Source organism: Oncorhynchus gorbuscha, linkage group LG06, assembly GCF_021184085.1.
Source record: "Oncorhynchus gorbuscha isolate QuinsamMale2020 ecotype Even-year linkage group LG06, OgorEven_v1.0, whole genome shotgun sequence".
Lineage (NCBI taxonomy): Eukaryota > Metazoa > Chordata > Actinopteri > Salmoniformes > Salmonidae > Oncorhynchus > Oncorhynchus gorbuscha.
The window spans coordinates 88,774,513-88,802,037 of NC_060178.1; the positions used below are offsets into that span (position 1 = coordinate 88,774,513).

Genomic DNA, 27,525 nt, shown 5'->3' on the forward strand with positions numbered 1-27,525 from the left:
TCAGTGAAAATATTTTAATTGACACGAAGGATGCCGTTATAAGCCTGTGGATGAACATGACAACAATAAAATGATTATAAACGTTAGTTTGTACATACAAAGGCAGCACTTTTGGGCCATTGTGACAAGTAACAAAAGTGGTATTAATATAATAGCTATATACTGAGCCAGAATTAATAATTTTCCAGTTACCATGTCTCAGTGGATCCATTGCCAATTTCACTTGTGTATAAAACCTGCTCTCTACTGGCATAACATTTTACTACATCTATACCGGTTATAGATACCTATGTAACGAATAAATGTTTCACTTTTGGCAAACAGTTGCGCAATTACTTACATTCAAATTATGGTAAAAATGGCAATGAAAGATTACACGAGAAACAAAAATTGACTTGTGTGGAACTAAAAAGCTTTCAAAATAGATGCTATAAGATTGAAAGAGTTGCATGCCATGGCGGGTTTTGGGTCTGCAGCATAAAAGGCAACATTGTGTTTATATCTGGGAAACAAGCAATGGAAAATTGGCAACATTAATAAAAGGTGTCACTAACAGAGAAGAATTGGGAGGAAAATGTGTAGTGATATTTCATTATTATTGGCTTTCATTCTAAATGTAACAAGGTACTAATTTGCATAGAATATAGTAGTAGTCAGCAATAAAACTCTAGGATACTTAAGATATACAAAATGTTGTATCTAAATCTCATACAATATTTGCACGTGTTTACACAAAGACTTTAACATCCAGAAATGTTCATATATATTTAGTTTTTGGCAGAAAGCTAATCATTTGTAAATTATAGTACTGTATTTTAGTATACAATGATACTATCCTGATAACATGAAATATGATTACAAATATCATGTTAAAAAAAAACGTTTGAAAATGCAGTGGTGTAAAGTACTTAAGTAAAAATACTTTTTCTATTACGGGATCTTTACTTTTAATCAAGTGTGACAATTGGGGACTTTTTCCACCACTGTGAAAATGTATCAAGACTACACAATACCTGATTGCATATGCAGCAAAGAAAATCATTCTTGCATATATCGTTTAGTACATTATGTTGTGTGTGTTAGTAGTTAGTAATGAAATGTTGCATTGGAGTGTGAGACACAAGGAAGGCTAAAATAAGGACATGCATCACAGGTTGATATAGGATCGTGTCTGGCACATTCTTATGGACTGGCCCACTCATAGAAATAGAACGGCCATAGCAACTCTGAATTGAAATATTCTCATTATAATTCTGACTTCACTGTCCTGGTTGATGTAGACGATGTCTTAATTTCCCTCTAATCACTTCCACCACACAGCTTCAGCAGCATCTTCTTGTAGTCACCAGAGGTATCACCCTATCAGATGGTGAGAAAAAAAACAGTATTAAATGCATCATTCTCCATTAGATAAACCAAGAAATGAATATAAATGATTTGTGAATTATTATTCATTCATTTCCATAATTTTGCCAGCAATCCATCTCCATAACATAAAATCAATGGATTGGTTCCAATAAAATAATTTTAGCATAGTGATTATTTGTGTAAGGTACATACAGAGATGGCGGTGTACAGTGATTTCCCGTAGGTCTGCTGATACACCTGTCTGATGTCCAGCATGTCCACCTCAGAGCGAGTCACCATGACCCGAATCAGAGTCCTGTCCTTGGTCCCAGCCCCCTGGGAACACATAGTACAGAGTCAATACTAAATATCAATTAAAGGATTTATATCACAAAGAGGGGTTAAGGCGTCAGTATGCTTCAGTCCGGCTGGCGCCAAGCCAAACTCGGCTAGGCGAACTGAATGAGTGTGCTCGCATACTCCCTTAAATGACATTCGCTTGAAAAATGTGAAAAAAGCGACAATAGTACCGTTTGTCCATTTTGAGACACCGTAGCCAGTATACACTTCAAAATAGTCCGAATTAATCCAAGATGACTCAAGAAATCTGTCAATAATTTTGATATTTCTGCAATTTTATATTTAACTAAGATATTTGGTGCAGTATTTATCAGTGAAAATGTGTGCATAAAAACGAGTCGTCTCTCATTAAATGAAATGACAACAAAGACTTTATTGAAGAATCCCTACTGTTAAGCAATCACCAACAAAGGGGCATAGACTTCAGCTACTGACTTTGGCTACCAACTTCTGCTTGCCTCGAGAAAATAAAATGTGCCCGAAGAGTTTAAAAAACCCTTACCGAAGTCCAAAACTTCACAAAATGTCATCATAATATCAGCATAATATAAGCATGAACTCTTCAGTCAACAAAGTAGGTGCCATCCCATGAACTAGCCCTAAAACATAACTTGTTGTCTCCATCACCCCTATTACTAGCCTGTTCAACCTCTCGTATCTTCTGATCCCAAATATTGGAAAGCTGCCGCGGTCATCCCCCTCTTCTAGACCCAAACTGTTACAGACCGATATCTATCCTACCCTGCCTTTCTAAAGTCACCGACCATTTCGAATCCCACCGAACCTTCTCCGCTATGCAATCTGGTTTCCAAGCTGGTCATGGGTGCACCTCAGCCACGCTCAAGGTCCTAAACGATATCATAACTGCCATCGATAAAAGATAATACTGTGCAGCCATCTTCATCGACCTGGCCAAGGCTTTTGACTTGTGTCAATCACTGCATTCTTATCGGCAGACTCAACAGCCTTGGTTTCTCAAATGACTGCCTCGCCTGGTTCACCAACTACTTCTCAGTTAGAGTTCAGTGTGTCAAATTGGATGGCCTGTTATCTGGAGCTCTGGATGTCTCTATGGGGGTGCCACAGGGTTCAATTCTCGGGCCAACTCTTTTCTCTGCATACATCAATGATGTTGCTCATGCAGCTGGTGATTCTCTGATCCACCTCTACGCAGACGACACCATTCTGTATACTTCTGGCCCTTCTTTGGACATTGTGTTAACAAACCTCCAGATGAGATTCAATGCCATACAACACTCCTCCCGTGGCCTCTAACTGCTCTTAAATGCAAGTAAAACTAAATGCATGCTCTTCAACCGATCGCTGCCCGCAATCGCCCGCCTGTCTAGCATCACTACTCTGGATGGCTCTGACAACTACAAATACCTAGGTGTCTGGTTAGACTGTAAACTCTCCTTCCAGACTAAAATGAAATCTAGAATTGGCTTCCTATTTCGCAACAAAGCATCCTTCACTCATGCTGCCAAACATACTCTTGTAAAACTATCCTACCGATCCTCAACTTCGGCAATGTAATTTACAAGATCTATAAGGGTCTTTGCTAGGTAAAGCCCTGCCTTATCTCAGCTAACTGGTCACCATAGCAGCACGCGCTCCAGCAGGTATATTTCACCGGTCATGATTTCACAGAAGTGTGATTGACTTGGAGTTACATTGTGTTGTTTAAGTGTTCCCTTTATTTTTTTGAGCAGTGTATTTCCCTTCACTGGATATAAGGGGCCTAACCCAAACCATGAAAAACAGCCACAGGCCATTATATTCCTCCTACACCAAACTTTACAGTTGGCACTATGCATTGGGGCAGGGAGCGTTCTCCTGACATCCGCCAAACCCAGATTCGTCCGTCGGACGAATGAATGATGATGAAGCGTAATTCATCACTCCAGAGAACCCGTTTCCACTGCTCCAGAGTCCAATGGTGGCGAGCTTTACACCAGCCTAACCTTGGCATTGCACATCGTGATCTTAGGTTTGTGTGCGGCTACTCGGCCATGGAAACCCATTTCACAAAGCTCCCGACTAACAGTTATTGTGCTGACGTTGCTTCCAGCTGCAGTTTGGAACTCGGTGGTGAGTGTTGCAACCGGGGACAGGCGATTTTTACGCGCTATGTGCTTAATCACTCAACGGTCCCGTTCTGTAAGCTTGTGTGGCCTACCACTTCGCTGCTGAGCCTTTGTTGCTGATAGAGATTTCCACTTCACAATAACAGCAGTTACAGTTGACTGGGGCAGCTCTAGCAGGACAGACATTTTACGAACTGACTTGTTGGAAAGGTGGCATCCTATGATGGTGCCACGCTGAAAGTCACTGAGCTCTTCAGTAAGTCCATTCTGCTGCCAATTTTTGTCTATGGAGATTACATGGCTGCGTGCTCAATTTTATACACCTGACAGCAACGAGTGTGGCTGAAATAGCAGCATCCACTAATTTGATGGAGCGTCAACAACACCCCATTACATCGCACAGTTCAGGCGGGATCTGATTTATCTCTAGAAAAATAGAGAAAAAAAATGAAATGGAATTCAAATAATTGAACCCTGTCAATTAGTTGTTGAAAAAATGTTGGTTAATAGCTCAGCACTAGTGTTTGTGTGAAAATATGTCTAAGACACTATAGTGATAGTGACTACAAACAATGCCTCATGGCGGCTACCCGTAAACACGGTTGAAGAACATTTCCATCAGCGGAGTGAGAAACAGTTATTTCCTTACCGCCATGGCCTTGTGAAGCCTCTCTGCAAAGTATTCAGGAGTGTTCCTGATGCATTTCACTGCAACACAACAAGACAAGGCTTTACTTCATAGAGTTGAGACATGACTAACCTTCATACTGGCTTAGTCCCAAGTGGCAACCCATTCCTCCTTTAGAGCCCTATGTAGACACTGTGCATATATATGATTTTCAACACTCATTAGTCAACAGGAATTTCAGATCCAAAAAGTGCTAGATGGTTATTTCTGAACTTACCAACAGCCACCATGCCGTCCTCCACATCTCCAGACATCTCCCTGCAGATGCTCTTCACGATGTCTCTGCCACACATCTGTTGGTACTCATGGAACACTAGCAGAAACAAGAACCATGGCACGGGTTGTTATAAACATGTCATAAGGTTGTTATAGCCGTGGGCAGGGTTGTTATAATGTAGGCAGGGTTATTATAAACATGTAATAAGGTAGTCATAATATACTAATGAGCCATGGCTGTTATAACCATGGGCAGGGTTGTAATAACATGTAATACGGTCGTTATAGCCATGGGCAGGGTTGTTATAATGTAGGCAGGGTTATTATAAACATGTAATAAGGTAGTCGTAATATACTAATGAGCCATGGCTGTTATAACCATGGGCAGGGTTGTAATAACATGTAATACGGTCGTTATAGCCATGGGCAGGGTTGTTATAAACATGTAATAACATTTACATTTACATCTTCTCACCCCCCCCCCTTAAAAGATTTAGATGCACTATTGTAAAGTGGCTGTTCCACTGGATGTCATAAGGTGAATGCACCAATTTGTAAGTCGCTCTGGATAAGAGCGTCTGCTAAATGACTTAAATGTAAATGTAATAAGGTAGTCATAATATACTAATGAGCCATGGCTGTTATAACCATGGGCAGGGTTGTAATTACATGTAATATGGTCGTTATAGCCATAGGCAGTGTTGTAATAACATGTAATACGGTCGTTATAGCCATAGGCAGGGTTGTAATAACATGTAATACGGTCGTTATAGCCATAGGCAGGGTTGTAATAACATGTAATACGGTCGTTATAGCCATAGGCAGGGTTGTAATAACATGTAATACGGTCGTTATAGCCATAGGCAGGGTTGTAATAACATGTAATACGGTCGTTATAGCCATAGGCAGGGTTGTAATAACATGTAATACGGCCATAGGCAGGGTTGTTAACATAGCCATAGGCAGGGTTGTAATAACATGTAATACGGTCGTTATAGCCATAGGCAGGGTTGTAATAACATGTAATTACGGTCGTTATAGCCATAGGCGGGGTTGTAATAACATGTAATACGGTCGTTATAGCCATGGGCAGGGTTGTTAAACATGTAATACGGTCGTTATAGCCATAGGCAGGGTTGTAATAACATGTAATACGGTCGTTATAGCCATAGGCAGGGTTGTTAAACATGTAATAAGGTTGTCATACTAATGAGCCATTGGCAGAGTTGCTATAACCATGCGCCGGGACATGTCATTTGCTAGATATTGCTGCATATTGCTACATTGTTTCGATGCACCTGCGATAACATCTCCACAACTGTGTACACGACCAATACACTTTGACTAGATTTTTTAAGGTTGTTTTAACCATAGGTAGAGTTGTTATAACCATACGCATGGTTGTTAAACATGTAATATGATTTTTATAACCACTTAGTAAAGTTATAATATACTAATGAGCCATGGGCAGGGTTGTTATGACATTGGAACAACCAGTTAATTAATATACATTAATATAGTGAATAAAATGTTTGTATAAATAGTGTTGAGATAATAGACATAGAAAAACAGGATATGAGGAAACAACCTCACTCAATATCTGAAAGGTTACAACCCTGTCGGCCAAAACAGTGAACTGACTTGGTAATATAAACACAGATACTGCAGGATGGGTAGCTACCTGCTCTCAGGTGGGGTTTGCTCCTGGCACACAGTATGGCGTTGAACTGGGACTCATCCGTCCCCACTTTGTTCTCCCCAGCAGCATACAGTTTCTAAACACACACAGCATAACATGATCAGTTTCTACACACAACATAACAGGACCAGTTTCTAATGCACAACATAACATGATCAGTTTCTAACACACAACATAACAGTATCAGTTTCTAGCACACAGCATGACATGATTCAGTTTCTAACACACAACATTACAGGATCAGTTTCTAACACACAACATGATCAGTTTCTAACACACAACATAACAGGACCAGTTTCTAACACACAACATAACAGGATCAATTTCTACACACAACATAACAGGATCAGTTTCTAACACACAACATGATCAGTTTCTAACACACAACATAACAGGACCAGTTTCTAACACACAACATAACAGGACCAGTTTCTAACACACAACATAACATGATCAGTTTCTAACACACAACATGATCAGTTTCTAACACACAACATGATCAGTTTCTAACACACAACATGATCAGTTTCTAACACACAACATAACATAACCAGTTTCTAACACACAACATAACAGGTTCAGTTTCTACACACAACATAACAGGTTCAGTTTCTACACACAACATAACAGGACCAGTTTCTAACACACAACATAACATAACCAGTTTCTAACACACAACATAACAGGTTCAGTTTCTACACACAACATAACAGGTTCAGTTTCTACACACAACATAACAGGACCAGTTTCTAACACACAACATAACAGGACCAGTTTCTACACACAACATAACAGGACCAGTTTCTACACACAACATAACAGGACCAGTTTCTAACACACAACATAACAGTATCAGTTTCTAACACGCAACATAACAGGACCAGTTTCTACACACAACATAACAGGACCAGTTTCTAACACACAACATAACAGGACCAGTTTCTAACACGCAACATAACAGGACCAGTTTCTAACACACAACATAACAGGTTCAGTTTCTACACACAACATAACAGGTTCAGTTTCTAACACACAACATAACAGTATCAGTTTCTAACACACAACATGATTCAGTTTCTAACACACAACATGATTCAGTTTCTAACACACAACATGTCCAGTTTCTAACACAAAACATGTTCAGTTTCTACACAAAACATGTTCAGTTTCTACACACAACATAACCAGTTTCTACACACAACATAACAGGTTCAGTTTCTCCACACAACATAACAGGACCAGTTTCTAACACACAACATGTTCAGTTTCTCTAACACACACCATAACAGAATCCGTTTCTAACACAAAACATAACAGGTTCAGTTTCTACACACAACATAACAGAATCCGTTTCTAACACACAACACAACATGTTCAGTTTCTACACACAACATAACAGGACCAGTTTCTAACACACAACATAACATAATCAGTTTCTAACACACAACATAACCAGTTTCTAACACACAACATAACAGGACCAGTTTCTAACACAACATGTTCAGTTTCTACACACAACATAACAAGTCGCTCTGGATAAGAGCGTCTGCTAAATGACTTAAATGTAATGTAAAACATAACAGAATAACCAGTTTCTAACACAAAACATAACATAATCAGTTTCTAAATGACAATGTAATGTAAATAACAGAATCAACATAAAAACCAGTTTCTAACACACAACATAACAGGACCAGTTTCTAACACACAACATAACAGTATCAGTTTCTAGCACACAGCATGACATGATTCAGTTTCTAACACACAACATTACAGGATCAGTTTCTAACACACAACATGATCAGTTTCTAACACACAACATAACAGGACCAGTTTCTAACACACAACATAACAGGATCAATTTCTACACACAACATAACAGGATCAGTTTCTAACACACAACATGATCAGTTTCTAACACACAACATAACAGGACCAGTTTCTAACACACAACATAACAGGACCAGTTTCTAACACACAACATAACATGATCAGTTTCTAACACACAACATGATCAGTTTCTAACACACAACATGATCAGTTTCTAACACACAACATGATCAGTTTCTAACACACAACATAACATAACCAGTTTCTAACACACAACATAACAGGTTCAGTTTCTACACACAACATAACAGGTTCAGTTTCTACACACAACATAACAGGACCAGTTTCTAACACACAACATAACATAACCAGTTTCTAACACACAACATAACAGGTTCAGTTTCTACACACAACATAACAGGTTCAGTTTCTACACACAACATAACAGGACCAGTTTCTAACACACAACATAACAGGACCAGTTTCTACACACAACATAACAGGACCAGTTTCTACACACAACATAACAGGACCAGTTTCTAACACACAACATAACAGTATCAGTTTCTAACACGCAACATAACAGGACCAGTTTCTACACACAACATAACAGGACCAGTTTCTAACACACAACATAACAGGACCAGTTTCTAACACGCAACATAACAGGACCAGTTTCTAACACACAACATAACAGGTTCAGTTTCTACACACAACATAACAGGTTCAGTTTCTAACACACAACATAACAGTATCAGTTTCTAACACACAACATGATTCAGTTTCTAACACACAACATGATTCAGTTTCTAACACACAACATGTCCAGTTTCTAACACAAAACATGTTCAGTTTCTACACAAAACATGTTCAGTTTCTACACACAACATAACCAGTTTCTACACACAACATAACAGGTTCAGTTTCTCCACACAACATAACAGGACCAGTTTCTAACACACAACATGTTCAGTTTCTAACACACACCATAACAGAATCCGTTTCTAACACAAAACATAACAGGTTCAGTTTCTACACACAACATAACAGAATCCGTTTCTAACACACAACACAACATGTTCAGTTTCTACACACAACATAACAGGACCAGTTTCTAACACACAACATAACATAATCAGTTTCTAACACACAACATAACCAGTTTCTAACACACAACATAACAGGACCAGTTTCTAACACAACATGTTCAGTTTCTACACACAACATAACAAGTCGCTCTGGATAAGAGCGTCTGCTAAATGACTTAAATGTAATGTAAATAACAGAATCCGTTTCTAACACAAAACATAACATAATCAGTTTCTAACACACAACATAACCAGTTTCTAACACACAACATAACAGGACCAGTTTCTAACACAACATGTTCAGTTTCTACACACAACATAACAAGTCGCTCTGGATAAGAGCGTCTGCTAAATGACTTAAATGTAATGTAAATAACAGAATCCGTTTCTAACACAAAACATAACATAATCAGTTTCTAACACACAACATAACCAGTTTCTAACGCACAACATAACAGGACCAGTTTCTAACACACAACATGATCAGTTTCTAACACACAACATGATCAGTTTCTAACACACAACATGATCAGTTTCTAACACACAACATGATTCAGTTTCTAACACACAACATAACCAGTTTCTAACACACAACATAACCAGTTTCTACACACAACATAACAGGACCAGTTTCTACACACACAACATAACAGGACCAGTTTCTACACACACAACATAACAGGACCAGTTTCTACACACACAACATAACAGGACCAGTTTCTAACACACAACATAACCAGTTTCTAACACACAACATAACAGGTTCAGTTTCTAACACACAACATAACATGATCAGTTTCTACACACAACATAACAGGACCAGTTTCTAACACACAACATAACCAGTTTCTAACACACAACATAACCAGTTTCTAACACACAACATAACCAGTTTCTAACACACAACATAACAGGTTCAGTTTCTACACACAACATAACAGGACCAGTTTCTAACACACAACATAACCAGTTTCTAACACACAACATAACCAGTTTCTAACACACAACATAACCAGTTTCTAACACACAACATAACCAGTTTCTAACACACAACATAACAGGTTCAGTTTCTAACACACAACATAACAGGTTCAGTTTCTAACACACAATATAACAGGTTCAGTTTCTAACACACAACATAACCAGTTTCTACACACAACATAACAGGTTCAGTTTCTAACACACAACATAACAGGTTCAGTTTCTACACACAATATAACAGGTTCAGTTTCTAACACACAACATAATAGGACCAGTTTCTAAACACAACATAACAGGACCAGTTTCTAACACACAACATAACAGGTTCAGTTTCTAACACACAACATAACAGGTTCAGTTTCTAACACACAACATAACCAGTTTCTACACACAACATAACAGGTTCAGTTTCTACACACAACATAACAGGTTCAGTTTCTACACACAACATAACAGGTTCAGTTTCTACACACAACATAACAGGACCAGTTTCTAACACACAACATAATAGGACCAGTTTCTAAACACACAACATAACAGGACCAGTTTCTACACACAACATAACATGTTCAGTTTATAACACACAACTGCTTTTAAACGCTAGTAAAACTAAATGCATGTTTTTCAACCCATCGCTGCCCGCACCCGCCCGCCGGACCAGCATCACTACTCTGGACAGTTCTGATTTAGAATATGTGGACAACTACAAATACCTAGGTGTCTGGATAGACTGTAAACTCTCCTTCCAGGGTCACATTAAACATCTCCAATACAAAATTAAATCTAGAATCGGCTTCCTATTTCGCAACAAAGCATCTTTCACTCATGCTGCCAAACTTACCCTTGTAAAACTGACTATCCTACCGATCCTCGACTTCGGCGATATCATTTACAAAATAGCCTCCAACACTCTACTCAGCAAACTGGATGCAGTCTATCACAGTGTCATCCGTTTTGTCACCAAAGCCCCATATACCACCCACCATTACGACCTGCATGCTCTCGTCAGCTGGCCCTCGCTGCATTTTCGTCGCCAGACCCACTGGCTCCAGGTTATCTATAAGTTGTTGTTAGGTAAAGCCCTGGCTTATCCTGGCTCACTGGTCACGATAACAACACCCACCCGTGGCACGCGCTCCAGCAGGTATATCTCACTGGTCATCCCCAAAGCCAACACCTCTTTGGCCGCCTTTCCTTCCAATTCTCTGCTGCCAATGACGAACGAATTGCAAAAAAAATAATAAGAAATAAATAAATAAAAGAAAACAAAAACAAAAAAATTGCTGAAGCTGGAGACTTACATTTCCCTCACTAACTTTAAACATCAGCTATCTGAGCAGCTAACCAATCGCTGCAGCTGTACATAGCCCATATGTAAATAGCCCATCCAATCTACCTACCTCATCCTATATTGTTATTATTTACTTTTTTGCACAACAGTATTTCTACTTGCACATCATCATCTGCACATCTTTCACTCCAGTGTTAATTTGCTAAATTGTAATTACTTCGCTACTATGGCCTGTTTATTGCCTTACCTCCTCACGCCATTTGCACACACTGTATATAGACTTTATTTTTTTATGTTGTGTTATTGAATGTATGTTTGTTTATTCCATGTGTAACTCTGTTGTTTGTGTCGCACTGCTTTGCTTTATCTTGGCCAGGTCGCAGTTGTAAATGAGAACTTATTCTCAACTGGCCTACCCGGTTAAATAATGGTGAAATAAAAAAATTTAAAAAATAACAATAAACAACATGATCAGTTTCTAACGCACAACATTATCAGTATCTAACACAAAATAACTATCAGTAGAAGCATGAAATGCTTGTCTAACTCTTTGGAATCATATATCATATCTTTGGAATCATATCGGCTGCCAATATTTTTTTAATTCGATTTTTTATAGATGAATATTGGCAGATACATGCTTCCTTAAGTAAAGTTTCAGATCAGAAATTAAACAAATAATGTCAAATTTCTTATAAGCCTACTGGGTATATAAGCACTATTGTGACATCACAAAGATCTTTAAAACTATTTAAATGCTATTATATTAACAGAACAAGAAACAGTGATCACCTGAGCATCCTGTTTGGCCATGTTGATGTCCACTTGTTCCCTCTCGTCTCGATTTCCCTTCAAACAGAAAGCAAAAAAATGGTTTTACTACAAAAGAAATGGATGCGTCCCAAATGGCATCTTATTCCCTATATAGTGCACTGCTTTTGACCAGTGCCTGGGAAGCAGACGATATTATTCCCTATATAGTGCACTGCTTTTGACCAGTGCCTGGGAAGCAGACGATATTATTCCCTATATAGTGCACTGCTTTTGACCAGTGCCTGGGAGGCAGACGATATTATTCCCTATATAGTGCACTGCTTTTGACCAGTGCCTTGGAGGCAGACGATATTATTCCCTATATAGTGCACTGCTTTTGACCAGTGCCTGGGAGGCAGACGATATTATTCCCTATATAGTGCACTGCTTTTGACCAGTGCCTGGGAGGCAGACGATATTATTCCCTATATAGTGCACTGCTTTTGACCAGTGCCTGGGAGGCAGACGATATTATTCCCTATATAGTGCACTGCTTTTGACCAGTGCCTGGGAAGCAGACGATATTATTCCCTATATAGTGCACTGCTTTTGACCAGTGCCTGGGAGGCAGACGATATTATTCCCTATATAGTGCACTGCTTTTGACCAGTGCCTGGGAAGCAGACGATATTATTCCCTATATAGTGCACTGCTTTTGACCAGTGCCTGGGAGGCAGACGATATTATTCCCTATATAGTGCACTGCTTTTGACCAGTGCCTGGGAGGCAGACGATATTATTCCCTATATAGTACACTGCTTTTGACCAGTGCCTTGGAGGCAGACGATATTATTCCCTATATAGTGCACTGCTTTTGACCAGTGCCTGGGAGGCAGACGATATTATTCCCTATATAGTGCACTGCTTTTGACCAGTGCCTGGGAGGCAGACGATATTATTCCCTATATAGTGCACTGCTTTTGACCAGTGCCTGGGAGGCAGACGATATTATTCCCTATATAGTGCACTGCTTTTGACCAGTGCCTGGGAGGCAGACGATATTATTCCACGGGAGGAAAAAAAAATCTGGAAACCCTTACAAACTATGAACAGTGGAATACTCGTAGCCTGGAAGGAATTTGAGGCATGGAAACTCAACTTCTCCTCCATCAATTTCAGTAATTGCTTCCATAAATCTTTCATGGTATCTTTATGGTCTGCGTCCTAAATTACACCCTATTCCATTTATAGTGCACTACCAGGCCCATACGGTTCGTTTCAAAAGTAGTGCACTATATAGGGAATAGGTTACAGTTTTGGGATGCATCCATTGCTTCTTGAAAAATCCAGACCCAGCCGCATCAAAAGTTTTGGGCACATATTCGCAGTAGAAAGGGTTGTTTACATTTAAATGGATACGATCATTCAACTTCAAATACAGCTCCTGCAAGTTACAAACAAGTAATCAGATGGTCATCGTCTACAACATTGCAGATGTCATTGGAGGACTGATTACGTAGCAAGCCAGCGAGGCAAGGTAAAATATCCCAAATAGAGCTAGGTAAAGCCAGAAGAATAATAACTTGTTGAACATAGCTATAGCCATCAGTCTTGTGTGTTGTCATGGTCATCACTCACACACTACTAAGTTTGTCAATGTCCCAACATCAATGTATATCTATCTGCTACAGGACTTTTTGCTGTGAGCATATGTGTGCACCACTCCAATATGACGTTTGCTTGTAATGGCTCTATAATAGGCTCTACTTCCTGACTCCCGACTCAGGAAGAGGCTATAGTAGATGTTTATCTTGAGAGGGAAATAGCAGTTTCATACAAACTTGGTTCCCCCGAGTCTTTTTCGCTTGTTCACTTCATTAAAATAATATAACATTTCAGAAATTGTTAACACAAATTAAAGATATGTCTAATTTGTAGCCATTAGATAGCCAGAATGAAGTGCAAGAGCACCGACTTTGTTGAGTATTAGGTTGTCATCATGAATCAGCTTTAGCCTTCACTGTCAAAGATGTTACGCAATGATAACGATTAACAACACATCAATAACATAACAAAAACCCATCGATAACATATCAATAAAAAGTTACCTGACAGAGTGAGACGAGGAGCCTACGGAAGTGTCCTGAGGTGTCGTTACTGATGGAATCCTCCAGGGTCTTACCATACTCTGAAACAAACAGCATTTCAACACAGTCTTAAACTAACGCCGTTTCAGTCAGTTACTCTGAAACACACAGCATTTCAATACATTGTCTTAAACGAACGCCATTTCAGTCAGTTACTCTGAAACACACAGGGCAGGTGTCTAGGCTCCTTACTTTTTCCAATCTTTACTAATGCCATGCCACTGTATACAGATGACTCAACACTATACATGTCAGCTACTACAGTGACTGAAATGACTGCAACACTTAAAGAGCTGCAGTTAGTTTCAGAGTGGGTGGCAAAGAATAAGTTAGTCCTAAATATTTATAAAACTAAAAGCATTGTATTTGGGACAAATTATTCACTAAACCTCAAGTACATCATGTTGAAATTGAGCAAGTTGAGGTGACTAAACTGCTTGGAGTAACCCTGGATTGTAAACTGTCATCAAAACATATTGATACATAAGATGGGGAAAAGTCTGTCCATAATAAAGAGCTGCTCTGCCTTTTTAACAACACTATCAACAAGGCAGGTCCTACAGGTCCTAGTTTTGTTGCACCTGGATTACTGTTCAGTCATATGGTCAGTTGCCATAAACACACACACACACGATAACATACGCACTATACACACACGTACACATGGATTTTGTACTGAAGATATGTGGTAGTGGTGGAGTAGGTGTGTTGTGAAATCTGTGAATGTATTGTAATATTTTTTAAATTGTATAAACTGCCTTAATTCTGCTGGACCCCAGGAAGAGTAGCTACTGTTGCCTTGGCAGCAGCTACTGGGGATTCATAATAAATACACAGCTCTTACCATGTTTGTAAATTTGATTGATTTCTCTGATTTCTGCATTGGAGCGAGATGACAGGATCTCAATCAGACATGCTTCATCAGTACCTGCACCCTGAGAACAAACCAGCCAGGGTTAAGTATACAGTAAATATTTAAATGCTATGTGTGAGTTCCAGAAATGATCTAGAAGACAATAATAATTACTGGCCAGGTGCAATACAGTAATACTTATTCTCTACAGCTACAGTGAATCACCATATAGTTCACCATATAGTTTGTGGTTCAAGACAATAATACATCATGGCCCAAGTAATACTTGTTCTCTACAAGCTACAGTAAGTAGCTAAATCTTGTTCACCAGATAGTAAAATGGGTGATTCCTCAGGCCTCAACATACCTGACTTTGTCTGTCTTTAATGGAGCTTTCTGTTTCATACTGAAATGACTCACAAAAGAGGCCTAAATATAAAGAGTGGAATAACCTGGGTGGTGTTCAGTAGGCACGAAACAAAAGAAAACGGTCCATAACGGACTGAAATAGGGAGGTAATATCAGAACTTGTCCAATAAGAAGCTTGTTTCTGTTTTGTTTCAAAATGTTATCCTACGTTTTGCTCTAATGAACCTGGTATAGTCTAAGAGTAAACAAAAGAACCCGTTCAAACCGATATGGCTTCTTTGAGTTCAGATGCATCGAACTTGGCTGGTGTCTGCAACATGGCAATAGCCAGCTTCTCAAAACTCCCAGTCAGCTCAGACTTTAGATCGTGGAATAAATCCTGTGAAATAGAAGATTGTGTAAGGTCACTCAACATACAGTAAATCTGTGCCCCAAATGTGCTGCTGCTCCACCCTATTCCCTATATAGCACACTACTTTCAACCAGGGCTCATAGGGGAATAGGGTGTCATTTGAGACTGTGGTGTAAATTAAATATTAATTACATAGTATCCTGTTTAATTAGACACTCTCTTTCCATGTCTCTCTTTCCGTGTCTCTCTCTCTAGCTCCCCCCCCCCTCTCTCTCCCTCCCTCCCTGTGCCCTAGGACCATGCCTCAGGACTACCTGGCCTGATGACTCCTTGCTGTCCCCAGTCCACCTGGTTGTGCTGGTGCTCCTGTTTCAACTGTTCTGCCTGTGGCTATGGAACCCTGATCTGCTCACCGGATGTGCTACCTGTCCCAGACCTGCTGTTTTCAACTCTCTAGAGACAGCAGGAGTGGTAGAGATACTCTTAATGATCGGCTATGAAAAGCCAACTGACATTTACTCCTGAGGTACTGACCCATGGCACCGTCTACAACCACTGTGATTATTATTATTTGACCCTGCTGGTCATCTATGAACATCTTGGCCATGTTCTGTTATAATCTCCACCCGGCACAGCCAGAAGAGGACTGGCCACCCCTCATAGCCTGGTTCATCTCTAGGATCTGGCCTTTCTAGGGAGTTTTTCCTAGCCACCGTGCTTCTACACCTGCATTGCTTGCTGTTTGGGGTTTAAGCTGGGTTTCTGTACAGCACTTGGTGACATCAGCTGATGTAAGGGCTTTATAAATAGATTTGATTGACATACTATGCTGTTTTACTTAAGATAAGTGTCTATTGTTATATGTTAGTATTTTTACTGATACAGGCTTGTCGTGTGACTTAGTCATAATTCTTGGCATACAGATAAGAGCCGTTCGGGTGAGACTTCAGTATGTAAAATCCTGTTTTCTCAATCTACAGGAACTTAGATGTGTGAAAACAAGCAGGAAGGAACAGACAGTTGATGTTGCCACCATTATCTGAACAGACAAGCTAAATCTGCTTTTACACACCATGTTCCGTCCCTGTTTCCATCTGGTCATTGGACTTTCCTAACGATGCACTGATTGGTTGTTATTGATTGCTTCATTTTTGCAAATGTTATAATAAAGTTGTTTTGAAGAATACAGTCTCGTTCTCCTTTTGGTTAGAATTACCACTACAGGGTGCAGACATAGATGAACACTACATGGAAGTTAAACTAACAGCAACAATAGCAGACAATAGAAGAAACCATAGTCATTACTCTAGTATAAACCTCACCTTCCCATAAGTGGTTTTGTAGGCTGCAACCATTGGAACCCTCTGCTTGCTGGTGCGGCTTCCAAGAAGCTCAATTATAGCGGACTCATCCGTGCCTGTTGAAAATAATATATTATTAGCATTATTAGCAGTTTAACTGGTAGTAGATGGAATGTGTATCACTAAATAGTGTGCTCTTAATTGTATAATATTCTACATATGCATCTAGCCATTGAAGATTTATAGAATATAATAAAATAACTTTTTTTCCCCAGAAGGAACTTCAGTTATGTAATGTGCATCTCTAAATAAAGTGTTATTAGAATTTGACTGAATCTCATCAAATCCTTCATACATCTATCCATGATAGTGAATGTCTATAATGATGAACTACTGACCAAAGCCCTTCATGGCCTTGCGGAGGACTTCCACATCCCTCAGAGGGTCAGCACCTGGGTGGTCCTTTATCGCACCCCTGTAGCCTCTCTAATGACAAATAGAAACAAGTACTGAAAATGAAGCAAGGAAATACTGAAACAAGGAAATACAGAAACAAGGAAATACATAAACAAGGAAATACTTTGTAAAGTACATTAGGAAAAAGCTATGTAAATACAGGTTAATGGTTTCAGTCCACATGACACAAACTGAAAAAGAAACAAGAGATTCTCACATTGATGGCAGGTGAATGGGGAGTAGCCGGAGCACCACCTCCGTATCCTGGCATGGAGGGGTTGGGTGCCGGGGCTCCTCCAGGGTAGCCAGGCATGGGCTGCTGTCCTGGGGCAGGGCCTCCTGGGTACCCCTGGGGTGGACATGGAGCAGGACCGCCTGGGTATCCCTGGGGCATACCTCCGCCTGGCTGGAATGGAGAAAAGGAGGTGATTAGCTGGTATCACATTACTGGCTCTGGATATGTCCCAAATGGCACCCTATTCCCTAAATAGTGCACTACTTTTGACCAGGGCCCATAGGAATGGGGAGCCATTTGGGACATAATGACATGGTAACAGACTCCATACATGTTATAGGGTGTGTAGATCAGGTCGTAAATAGAACCCGCTGATTTAGAGCCGTACAATATGTTGGTAGTTACTTGGTTCTTAGTTAGCTACTTGATTCAAGGTAATAAGTCATATTTACCATTCCACCAACAGGGGCTCCACCCCAACCACCTAGAGAATGAAGAGACAACAAGTGAGTGATGTAGCATGATTTTAATGAACAGGATAACTCCAAACCAGAGCAAGCACACTTTTGCACTACCATGAAAACAAAATACTAATGTAATCCCAAAATAATAGCCTTACCTTGTGCTGGAGGAATGGAAGGATAACCTCCGGCCTGCTGGGGTGGGTAGCCCCCTGCCTGGGGGTAGCCGCCGGCTTGGGTTGGGTAGCCGCCGGCCTGGGGTGGGTAGCCACCGGCCTGGGGTGGGTAGCCACCGGCCTGGGGTGGGTAGCCACCGGCCTGGGGTGGGTAGCCTCCTGCTTGGGGGGGATATGCACCTGGTTGTGGGGGGTAGCCAGCTGCCTGGGGAGGGTAACCACCTGCCTGGGGAGGGTAGCCACCTGCCTGGGGAGGGTAGCCACCGGAGGGAGGGTAACCTGGATAACTCATCTTTAGGACCTGAAAGAAAGGAAGCATGAGAAGGTGAGGCATAAGTATTTATAAAAATGTAATATATATATATATATATATATATATATATATATATATATATATATATATATATATATATATATATATATACACAGTTGAACTCTGGACCACCTATACTCCTATACCATAATTCTATCCTCCTGAGTCCTGCTTACAAGCTAAAATTGAACCAGGAAGCATCACTGACTAGATCAATAAAAAAGTGGTCAGATGACGTAGATGCTAAGCTACAGGACTGTTTTGCTAGCACAGACAGGAATATGTTCCCTGATTCCTCCAATGGCATTCAGGAGTACACTACATCAGTCATTGGCTTCATCAATAAGTGCATCGATGACGTCTTCCCCACAGTGGCTGTACGTACCATACCCCAATCAGAAACCATGGATTACATGCAGCATCCACACTGAGCTAAAGGCTAGAGCTGCCTCTTTCAAGGATGTGCCCTCCGACGAACCATCAAACAGGCAAAGCATCAATACAGGACTAAGATCGAGTCCTACATCGAGTCCGATGTGAGTAAGACCTTTAGACAGGTCAACATTCACAAGGCCGCAGGGCCAGATGGATTCCCAGGACATGTAATGCAAGCATGCTGTGACCAACCAGCAACTGTCTTCACTGACATTTTCAACCTCTCCCTGTCCGAGTCTGTAATACCAACATGTTTTAAGCAGACCACCATAGTGCCTGTGCCCAAGAACACTATGGTAACCTGCCTAAATGACTACCGACCCATAGCACTCACATCTGTAGCCATGAAGTGCTTTGAGAGGCTGGTTATGGCTCACATTTTATATTTCACCATTATTTAACCAGGTAAGCCAGTTGAGAGCAAGTTATCATTTACAACTGTGACCTGGCCAAGATAAAGCAAAGCAGTGCGACAAAAACAACAACACAGAGTTACATGTGATAAACAAACGTACAGTCAATAACATAATAGAAAAGTCTATGTACAGTGTGTGCAAATGTAGTACGATTAGGGAGGTAAGGCAATAAATAGGCCATAGAGGCGAAATAATTACAATTTAGCATTAACACTGGAGTGACAGATGTGCAGATGATGGTGTGCAAGTAGAGATACTGGGTTGCAAAAGAGCAACACAAAAATAATAATATGGGGATGAGGTAGTTGGATGGGCTATTTACAGATGGTTGGGTGTTGCTATGGTGACCAGTGAGCTGAGATAAGGCAGGGCTTTACCTAGCAAATACGTATAGATGACCTAGAGCCAGTGAGTTTGGCGACAAACATGTATCAACACCATCATCCCAGAAATCCTAGACCCACTCCAATTTGCATACGACCCCTACAGATCCACAGATGAAGCAGTCTCTATTGCACTCCACGCTGCCCTTTCCCACCTGGACAAAAGGAACACCTATGTGAGAATGATATTTATTGATTACAGCTCAGCGTTCAACACCATAGTGCCCTCAAAGTTCATCAACAAGTTAAGGACCCTGGGACTAAACACCTCCCTCTCCAACTGGCTCCTGGACTTCCTGATGGGCCATCCCCAGGTGGTAAGGGTAGGTAACAACACATCCGCCATGCTGATAATCAACACAGGGGCCCCTCAGGGGTGTGCGCAGCCCCCTCCTTTACTCCCTGTTCACTCATGACTGCACGGCCAGGCACGACCTCAAACCATCATTAAATTTGCCGATAACACAACAGTGGTAGGCCTGACCACCGACAACAACGAGACAGCCTATAGGGAGGTCAGAGACCTGACTGTGTGGTGCAAGGACAACAACCTCTCCCGCAACGTGATCAAGATAAAGGAGATGACTGTGGACTACAGGAAAAAGAGGACTGAGCATGGCCCCATTCTCATCGACGGGGCGGCAGTGGAGCAGGTTGAGAGCTTCAAGTTCCTTGGTGTCCACATCACCAACAAACTAACCTGGTCCAAGCACATCATGACAGTGGTGAAGCAGGCACGACAAAACCTATTCCCCTCAAGAGACTGAAAAGATTTAGCATGGGTCCTCAGATCCTCAAATGGTTTTACAGCTGCACCATCGAGAGCTTCCTGACTGGTTGCATGACTGCCTGGTATGGCAACTGCTCAACCTCCGACCGCAAGGCACTACAGAGGGTAGTGCGAATGGCCCAGTACATCACTGAGGCCAAGCTTCCTGCCATCCAGAACCTCTATACCAGGCGGTGTCAGAGGAAGGCTCTGAAAAATGTCAAAGACTCCAGCCACCCTAGTCATAAACTGTTCTCTCTGCTACCACACGGCAAGCGGTACCGGAGCACCATGTCTAGGTCCAAGAGGCATCTAAATAGCTTCTACCCCCCATAATAAAATTTCATTTATCTTTTTTTGAACTGCCAGCTCTTCTGTTTTCTTCATGGTGTCAGATGACAAAGGGATATTGCATGTGTGTTACCTCATTTTTATACCCTACTGAAACAGAAAGTGATGTAATGCCTCAATATAGTTCCTTAAGACTTTAAGACTTAGATAAACTGAAATATGTGGAATTTAATTACTGGTTTAATTTTGGAAAATGTTATTTACAATAATCTTTAAGGGTGCCATTAATTGTGAAACCTTGATTTAGAGGACAATGATTTTTAATAAAATCAATAAATGATTTTAAGTGGGTCCATTAAAAAATTGATAAAATACAGTATTTCTCAAATGTTGGTATTTTGAGTTTATCTATATAATTATATTGTATATATTTAAAGTATTGCTTGTGCATTGCCAGTCAGGGGTTCCAGTAATGTTGGAGCTCACTCAATATAAAATACATTCAGGTCCAAAATTATTGGGACCTTTGATACAGACGTCCAAACAATACTGAATTAAATAAATAATTGCAATATTGCATGCAAAAAAAAAGGGAAATTATATTTTATACTAATACAATTTCTCAGAGAAATACATTTTAATCTGTAAACAAAGAGGTAAAAATTATTGGTACCCCTGTTTTCAATTCTAAGGCACCCTCCCCTTGCGAGGATAACAACATTGAGCCTTTTCTAAAATGTTTAAAGAGATTGGAGAACCATTGGGTCGGATCTTAGGCCATTACATAATCTTGTCAGATCCTTGATATCCTTCATCTGCGCTTATGGACTGCCCTCTTCAATTCAAATCACAGGTTTTCAATGGAGTTCAAGTCTGGAGACTGAGATGGCCATTGCAAAATGGTTGATTTTGTGGTCAGTTACCCATTTCTTTGTGGATTTTGATGTGTGCTTGGGGTTATTGTCTTGCTAGAAGATCCACTTGAGGCCAAGTTTCAGCATCCTGGCAGAGGCAACCAAGTTTTTGGCTAAAATGTCCTGGTACTTGTTAGAGTTCATGATGCCGTTGACCTTAAGAAGGACCCCAGGACCAGTAGAAGTTAAACAGACCCATAATATGGGTCCACTACAATATTTTACAATGCTATTGCCTGGCACTTGGATTGGAACTGGTAGTACGGTAAGATGACAAAAAAGTAGAGGTACTGGGAAGACATTTAAATCTACTTTCACCCCTGGGTAAATTTCTCAAAACCAAGTGAAATCGCAAAAGAATTGTCTGGACACTTCTACAAAATACCATTTAAAGTCAAAATACAGATTTGGTTAAAAAAAAGAGAAAAGTTAAAGGATGAGTTAAGCATACACAGACATTTCCATGTGACAAGATTTCCAGGCATTGGATTATTACATAAGAGAAAGCTCATTGTTTTGAGCAACTCCTACTTCCCCTTAGAATTGCCAAGTTAAATAAAGGTTAAATGGGATAAAAAGTTTGAGTCTTCCTTCCTTTCCAAAACACACTGTAACACACTGACATTACATACATTGCCTAAAGGATCAGAGGAAGCATAATTACTGGGGAAAATAGCTGAACAAATATTCTATTCAAAGAATAAAACTGCTAATTTTATTCAGAGAATAAAGATTTGTAAAGACATAGTTCACTAAAAATACTCAAATTATAATAGAGAAGTAAACGTTTCACAGGCAAATGGAGACTCGATGTGCCTCGCATAGGCTACATGGAGTAGTTGAGATGAATGATATGACTCCGAAATCAAATGAACAAACAGTAGACACTATTACAGACTCTTGACCAGTTTACCAGTATTCCACTACCATGACTTGATGTGAAGCCGAGGTATACCACAATAAACATAAACTGCCTTGCAGGTTTCTGGTTTCAGGGCCTGTAATCGCAAAGCGGTGCACTGGATTCAGTTTTTGTCTTTTAAATCATAATTAATACAAGGGAGACCTGTACTTACATCAGCACTCCTAATTTGAGACACTCCCTGGACTGGATAATCCCGAAAGAGCAACATAACCAGTGACATATGGAGGGGCGATTGGGTGTTCCCCACCCCCTCCCCTCTGACACGTCACACGTTCTGGTGTTGTGCCGAAAATCTCAGTTAGGCTGCATTTAATTTTTTTTAATGGCAGTTTGATTGCAGGGGAGTCACTAGTAATGTCTACAGTTTTCAGTTTGGCTATTTGTTCAAAGTGTATTAGTCTAAATAAATCTCTGCCAAAATGCGTCATCTCTCCCATGTCTTATTCGACGAGTAGTTGTTCTGAAATGTTTATTGCTTGCCTACATTTCACTCATGCCTCTATGTTTAATATAACACACATACATTCATTATTCATTTCGGTTGCCTGTTAAATTGGTTCTATAGAAGTATTTGACTCTGTGTGCCACAGAAAGTATTTGACTCTAGACACAAAATTAAGGAATTAGAAGGGGGGGGGGGTTCAGCAGGCAAGAAAATGAAATGAAACGCAACCTAACGTGATCACTGACAGCAGCCCTGAAGGACAAAAATAAAAATAAAATACTTTCTGCTAAGATCAGTGAAATGTAGGCTACACAGACAACGGAGTGAAGAGCAGAAATCTCAATGAAGAATGAAAAATTGGGTGTGCGCGTTCACGCGAAGAGGGAGAGAATTCTGGCAGGGGACGATTTTCGGCACAACACTGGGGATCTCAGTCGTATCTACCCTGAACACGGATTAATCTGAAAAAAACAGGCCGGGAGGCGGGCCCAGTACAGGCCTAATGCAAAGTTTAAGAATTAAAGTCATTGCTCGAGAACTAGCTTCGAACACACGACAATGTGTCTGTCAAGGGTTAATTCTTCGATTTGAACACAACAAAATAACGAAATAAAACCATAAAGCAAATAATTTCATAAAACAACATACTTTCGGCTACATCAGACTAGAATAGTTGCTACGATGTAACCTTCCAGCCAATTAGAATAGTCTGTGCTGTCTCATGTTTCATGTGTTCATTTATTCGCTGAATAATAAATATATGTATGATACACTGAGGTTGTTACATAATATTACAATGTAGCCATCCAATAAATATCACATTGTAGCCTACGCATCCCGAGTTGAGGCAAAATGGCAGTTTGAGATTAAACTATAGCCTCTATTGCGTAGGTCTATTTAGAAAACCTGGTCGATCTGCCAAGTAGGTTCATATAGGAGAGGAAAAATATGACAAAACGTGTAGCGATTAAACAAGTGGCAATAACTAAATCCAGGATCGTTAACAAATAAGAGCGTTTTCAAAGGGCGATGATGGGCTGGGTGTTGAAACGAGATGCTGACATAGGAAATGCTTTGCTCTGACAGAAAATTTGCAGAATAGCTAAATAAAGCCAGTCAGAAGATTAAACCTGCCCACAATTCTAGAAGCACATTTCCAGAAATAGTCGAGTTCACTTGGATCGGTACAAAAGCTAACATTTAAGAATATAACCCTATAAAATCAAAATAACTTGTCTTACTTGGTTTTGACGGCGGGGCCGTTGAAGGGGAGAGATTCAGGAAGTAGTATGGGTGGGTCAGTGTATTTGTTGTGCTTTTTATTTTTGGACATTATAGACACAGTTCTGTGTTTGCAAACATTGCCACAGGCGGGTGATGCTCGGAAGTTGGTGGCAGAACACGGCGGAGTTCTTATAAAACGCCTGCTAAAAAAAGCCTATATTTATGTTACTTATGAGTGCATTTCACACTACTTTTTGATTACGATTGGATTGAAGGCTCGTATGAATGTCCTGCTTAATATAATGTCTGTATCATCATCGCAAATCAACTGCATTATACACTGCTCAAAAAAATAAAGGGAACACTTAAACAACACAATATAACTCCAAGTCAATCACACTTCTGTCAAATCAAACTGTCCACTTAGGAAGCAAACTGAGTGACAATACATTTCACATGCTGTTGTGCAAATGGAATAGACAACAGGTGGAAATTATAGGCAATTAGCAAGACACCCCCAATACAGGAGTGGTTCTGCAGGTGGTAAACACAGACCACTTCTCAGTTCCTATGCTTCATGGCTGATGTTTTGGTCACTTTTGAATGCTGGCGGTTCTTTCACTCTAGTGGTCTACAACCCACACAAGTGGCTCAGGTAGTGCAGCTCATCCAGGATGGCAATGCTCAATGCGAGCTGTGGCAAGAAGGTTTGCTGTGTCTGTCAGCGTAGTGTCCAGAACATGGAGGCGCTACCAGGAGACAGGCCAGTACATCAGGAGACGTGGAGGAGGCCGTAGGAGGACAACAAACCAGCAGCAGGACCGCTACCTCCGTCTTTGTGCAAGGAGGAGCAGGAGGAGCACTGTCAGAGCCCTGCAAAATGACCTCCAGCAGGCCACAAATGTGCATGTGTCTGCTCCAATGGTCAGAAACAAACTCCATGAGTGTGGTATGAGGGCCCTACGTCCACAGGTGGGGGTTGTGCTTACAGCCCAACACCATGCAGGACGTTTGGCATTTGCCAGAGAACACAAAGATTGGCAAATTCGCCACTGGCGCTCTGTGCTCTTCACAGATGAAAGCAGGTTCACACTGAGCACGTGACAGATGTGACAGAGTCTGGAGACGCCATGGAGAAAGTTCTGCTGCCTGCAACATTCTCCAGCATGACCGGTTTGGCGGTGGGTCAGTCATGGTGTGGGGTGGCATTTATTTGGGGGGCCGCACAGCCCTCCATGTGCTCGCCAGAGGTAGCCTGACTGCCATTAGGTACCGAGATGAGATCCTCAGACCCCTTGTGAGACCATATGCTGGTGCGGTTGGCCCTGGGTTCCTCCTAATGCAAGACAATGCTAGACCTCATGTGGCTGGAGTGTGTCAGCAGTTCCTGCAAGAGAAAGGCATTGATGTTCCCCAGACCTGAATCCAATTGAGCACATATGGGACATCATGTCTCGCTCCATCCACCAACGCCACGTTGCACCACATACTGTCCAGGAGTTGGCGGATGCTTTAGTCCAGGTCTGGGAGGAGATCCCTCAGGAGACCATCCGCCACCTCATCAGGAGCATGTCCAGGCGTTGTAGGGAGGTCATACAGGCACGTGGAGGCCACACACACTACTGAGCCTCATTTTGACTTGTTTTAAGGACATTACATCAAAGTTGGATCAGCCTTTAGTATGGTTTTCCACTTTAATTTTGAGTGTCACTCCAAATCCAGACCTCCATGGGTTGATAAAGTTGATTTCCATTGATCATTTTTGTGTGATTTTGTTGTCAGCACATTCAACTATGTAAATAAATAAGTATTTAATAAGAATATTTCATTCATTCAGATCTATGATGTGTTATTTTAGTGTTCCCTTTATTTTTTTGAGCAGTGTACTTAAAAAAAACACTTCAACCAGTAAAATAGCTATTTGGCTAGCTTTTGCTACAGCTACAGCTATTCTAGCTAACTGCTGCATCCAAAATAGTTATTATGCAAAGATCACAACAAAATATAATTTTAGCGACTGCTCAAGCAAGAATCAAAACATCATTGTAAACATATGAGAACCCCAAAAAGTTATTTTGTTTAAAAGGAATAAAAAACATGGAACTGCCAATCTGCGGTCAACAAGGCAGAGTTCATCTCAGCCTATGCCTCCCTCCAGTCCCTCGACTTCTTGGCACTAACGGAAACATGGATCACCACAGACAACACTGCTACTCCTACTGCTCTCTCTTCGTCCGCTCACGTGTTCTCGCACACCCCGAGAGCTTCTGGTCAGCGGGGTGGTGGCACCGGGATCCTCATCTCTCCCAAGTGGTCATTCTCTCTTTCTCCCCTTACCCATCTGTCTATCGCCTCCTTTGAATTCCATGCTGTCACAGTTACCAGCCCTTTCAAGCTTAACATCCTTATCATTTATCGCCCTCCAGGTTCCCTCGGAGAGTTCATCAATGAGCTTGATGTCTTGATAAGCTCCTTTCCTGAGGACGGCTCACCTCTCACAGTTCTGGGCGACTTTAACCTCCCCCACGTCTACCTTTGACTCATTCCTCTCTGCCTCCTTCTTTCCACTCCTCTCCTCTTTTGACCTCACCCTCTCACCTTCCCCCTACTCACAAGGCAGGCAATACGCTCGACCTCATCTTTACTAGATGCTGTTCTTCCACTAACCTCATTGCAACTCCCCTCCAAGTCTCCGACCACTACCTTGTATCCTTTTCCCT

At 40.9% G+C, this 27,525-nt stretch overlaps 1 protein-coding gene across 2 annotated transcripts; it reads right to left on the reverse strand.

Moving 5' to 3' along the window:
- On the reverse strand, window positions 1-24,977 carry LOC124038497 (annexin A4-like). Of its 2 annotated transcripts, none has more exons than XM_046354456.1 (15): window positions 24,823-24,977; window positions 18,673-18,991; window positions 18,506-18,537; window positions 18,036-18,224; window positions 17,761-17,848; window positions 17,384-17,478; window positions 15,975-16,088; window positions 15,332-15,422; window positions 14,449-14,528; window positions 12,380-12,436; window positions 6,380-6,473; window positions 4,700-4,795; window positions 4,444-4,502; window positions 1,561-1,683; window positions 1-1,359 (listed from the first exon to the last, which is right to left on the reverse strand). In XM_046354456.1, exons 2-15 carry the CDS (start codon window positions 18,980-18,982, stop codon window positions 1,300-1,302), a joined length of 1,488 nt encoding a protein of 495 aa, XP_046210412.1. In that variant the 5' UTR covers window positions 18,983-18,991; window positions 24,823-24,977; the 3' UTR covers window positions 1-1,299. The 2 variants fall into 2 exon arrangements, with proteins under 2 accessions (XP_046210412.1, XP_046210411.1); XM_046354455.1 differs by lacking the exon at window positions 24,823-24,977 and adding an exon at window positions 23,288-23,372.
- Between the last annotated feature and the right edge of the window lie 2,548 nt (window positions 24,978-27,525).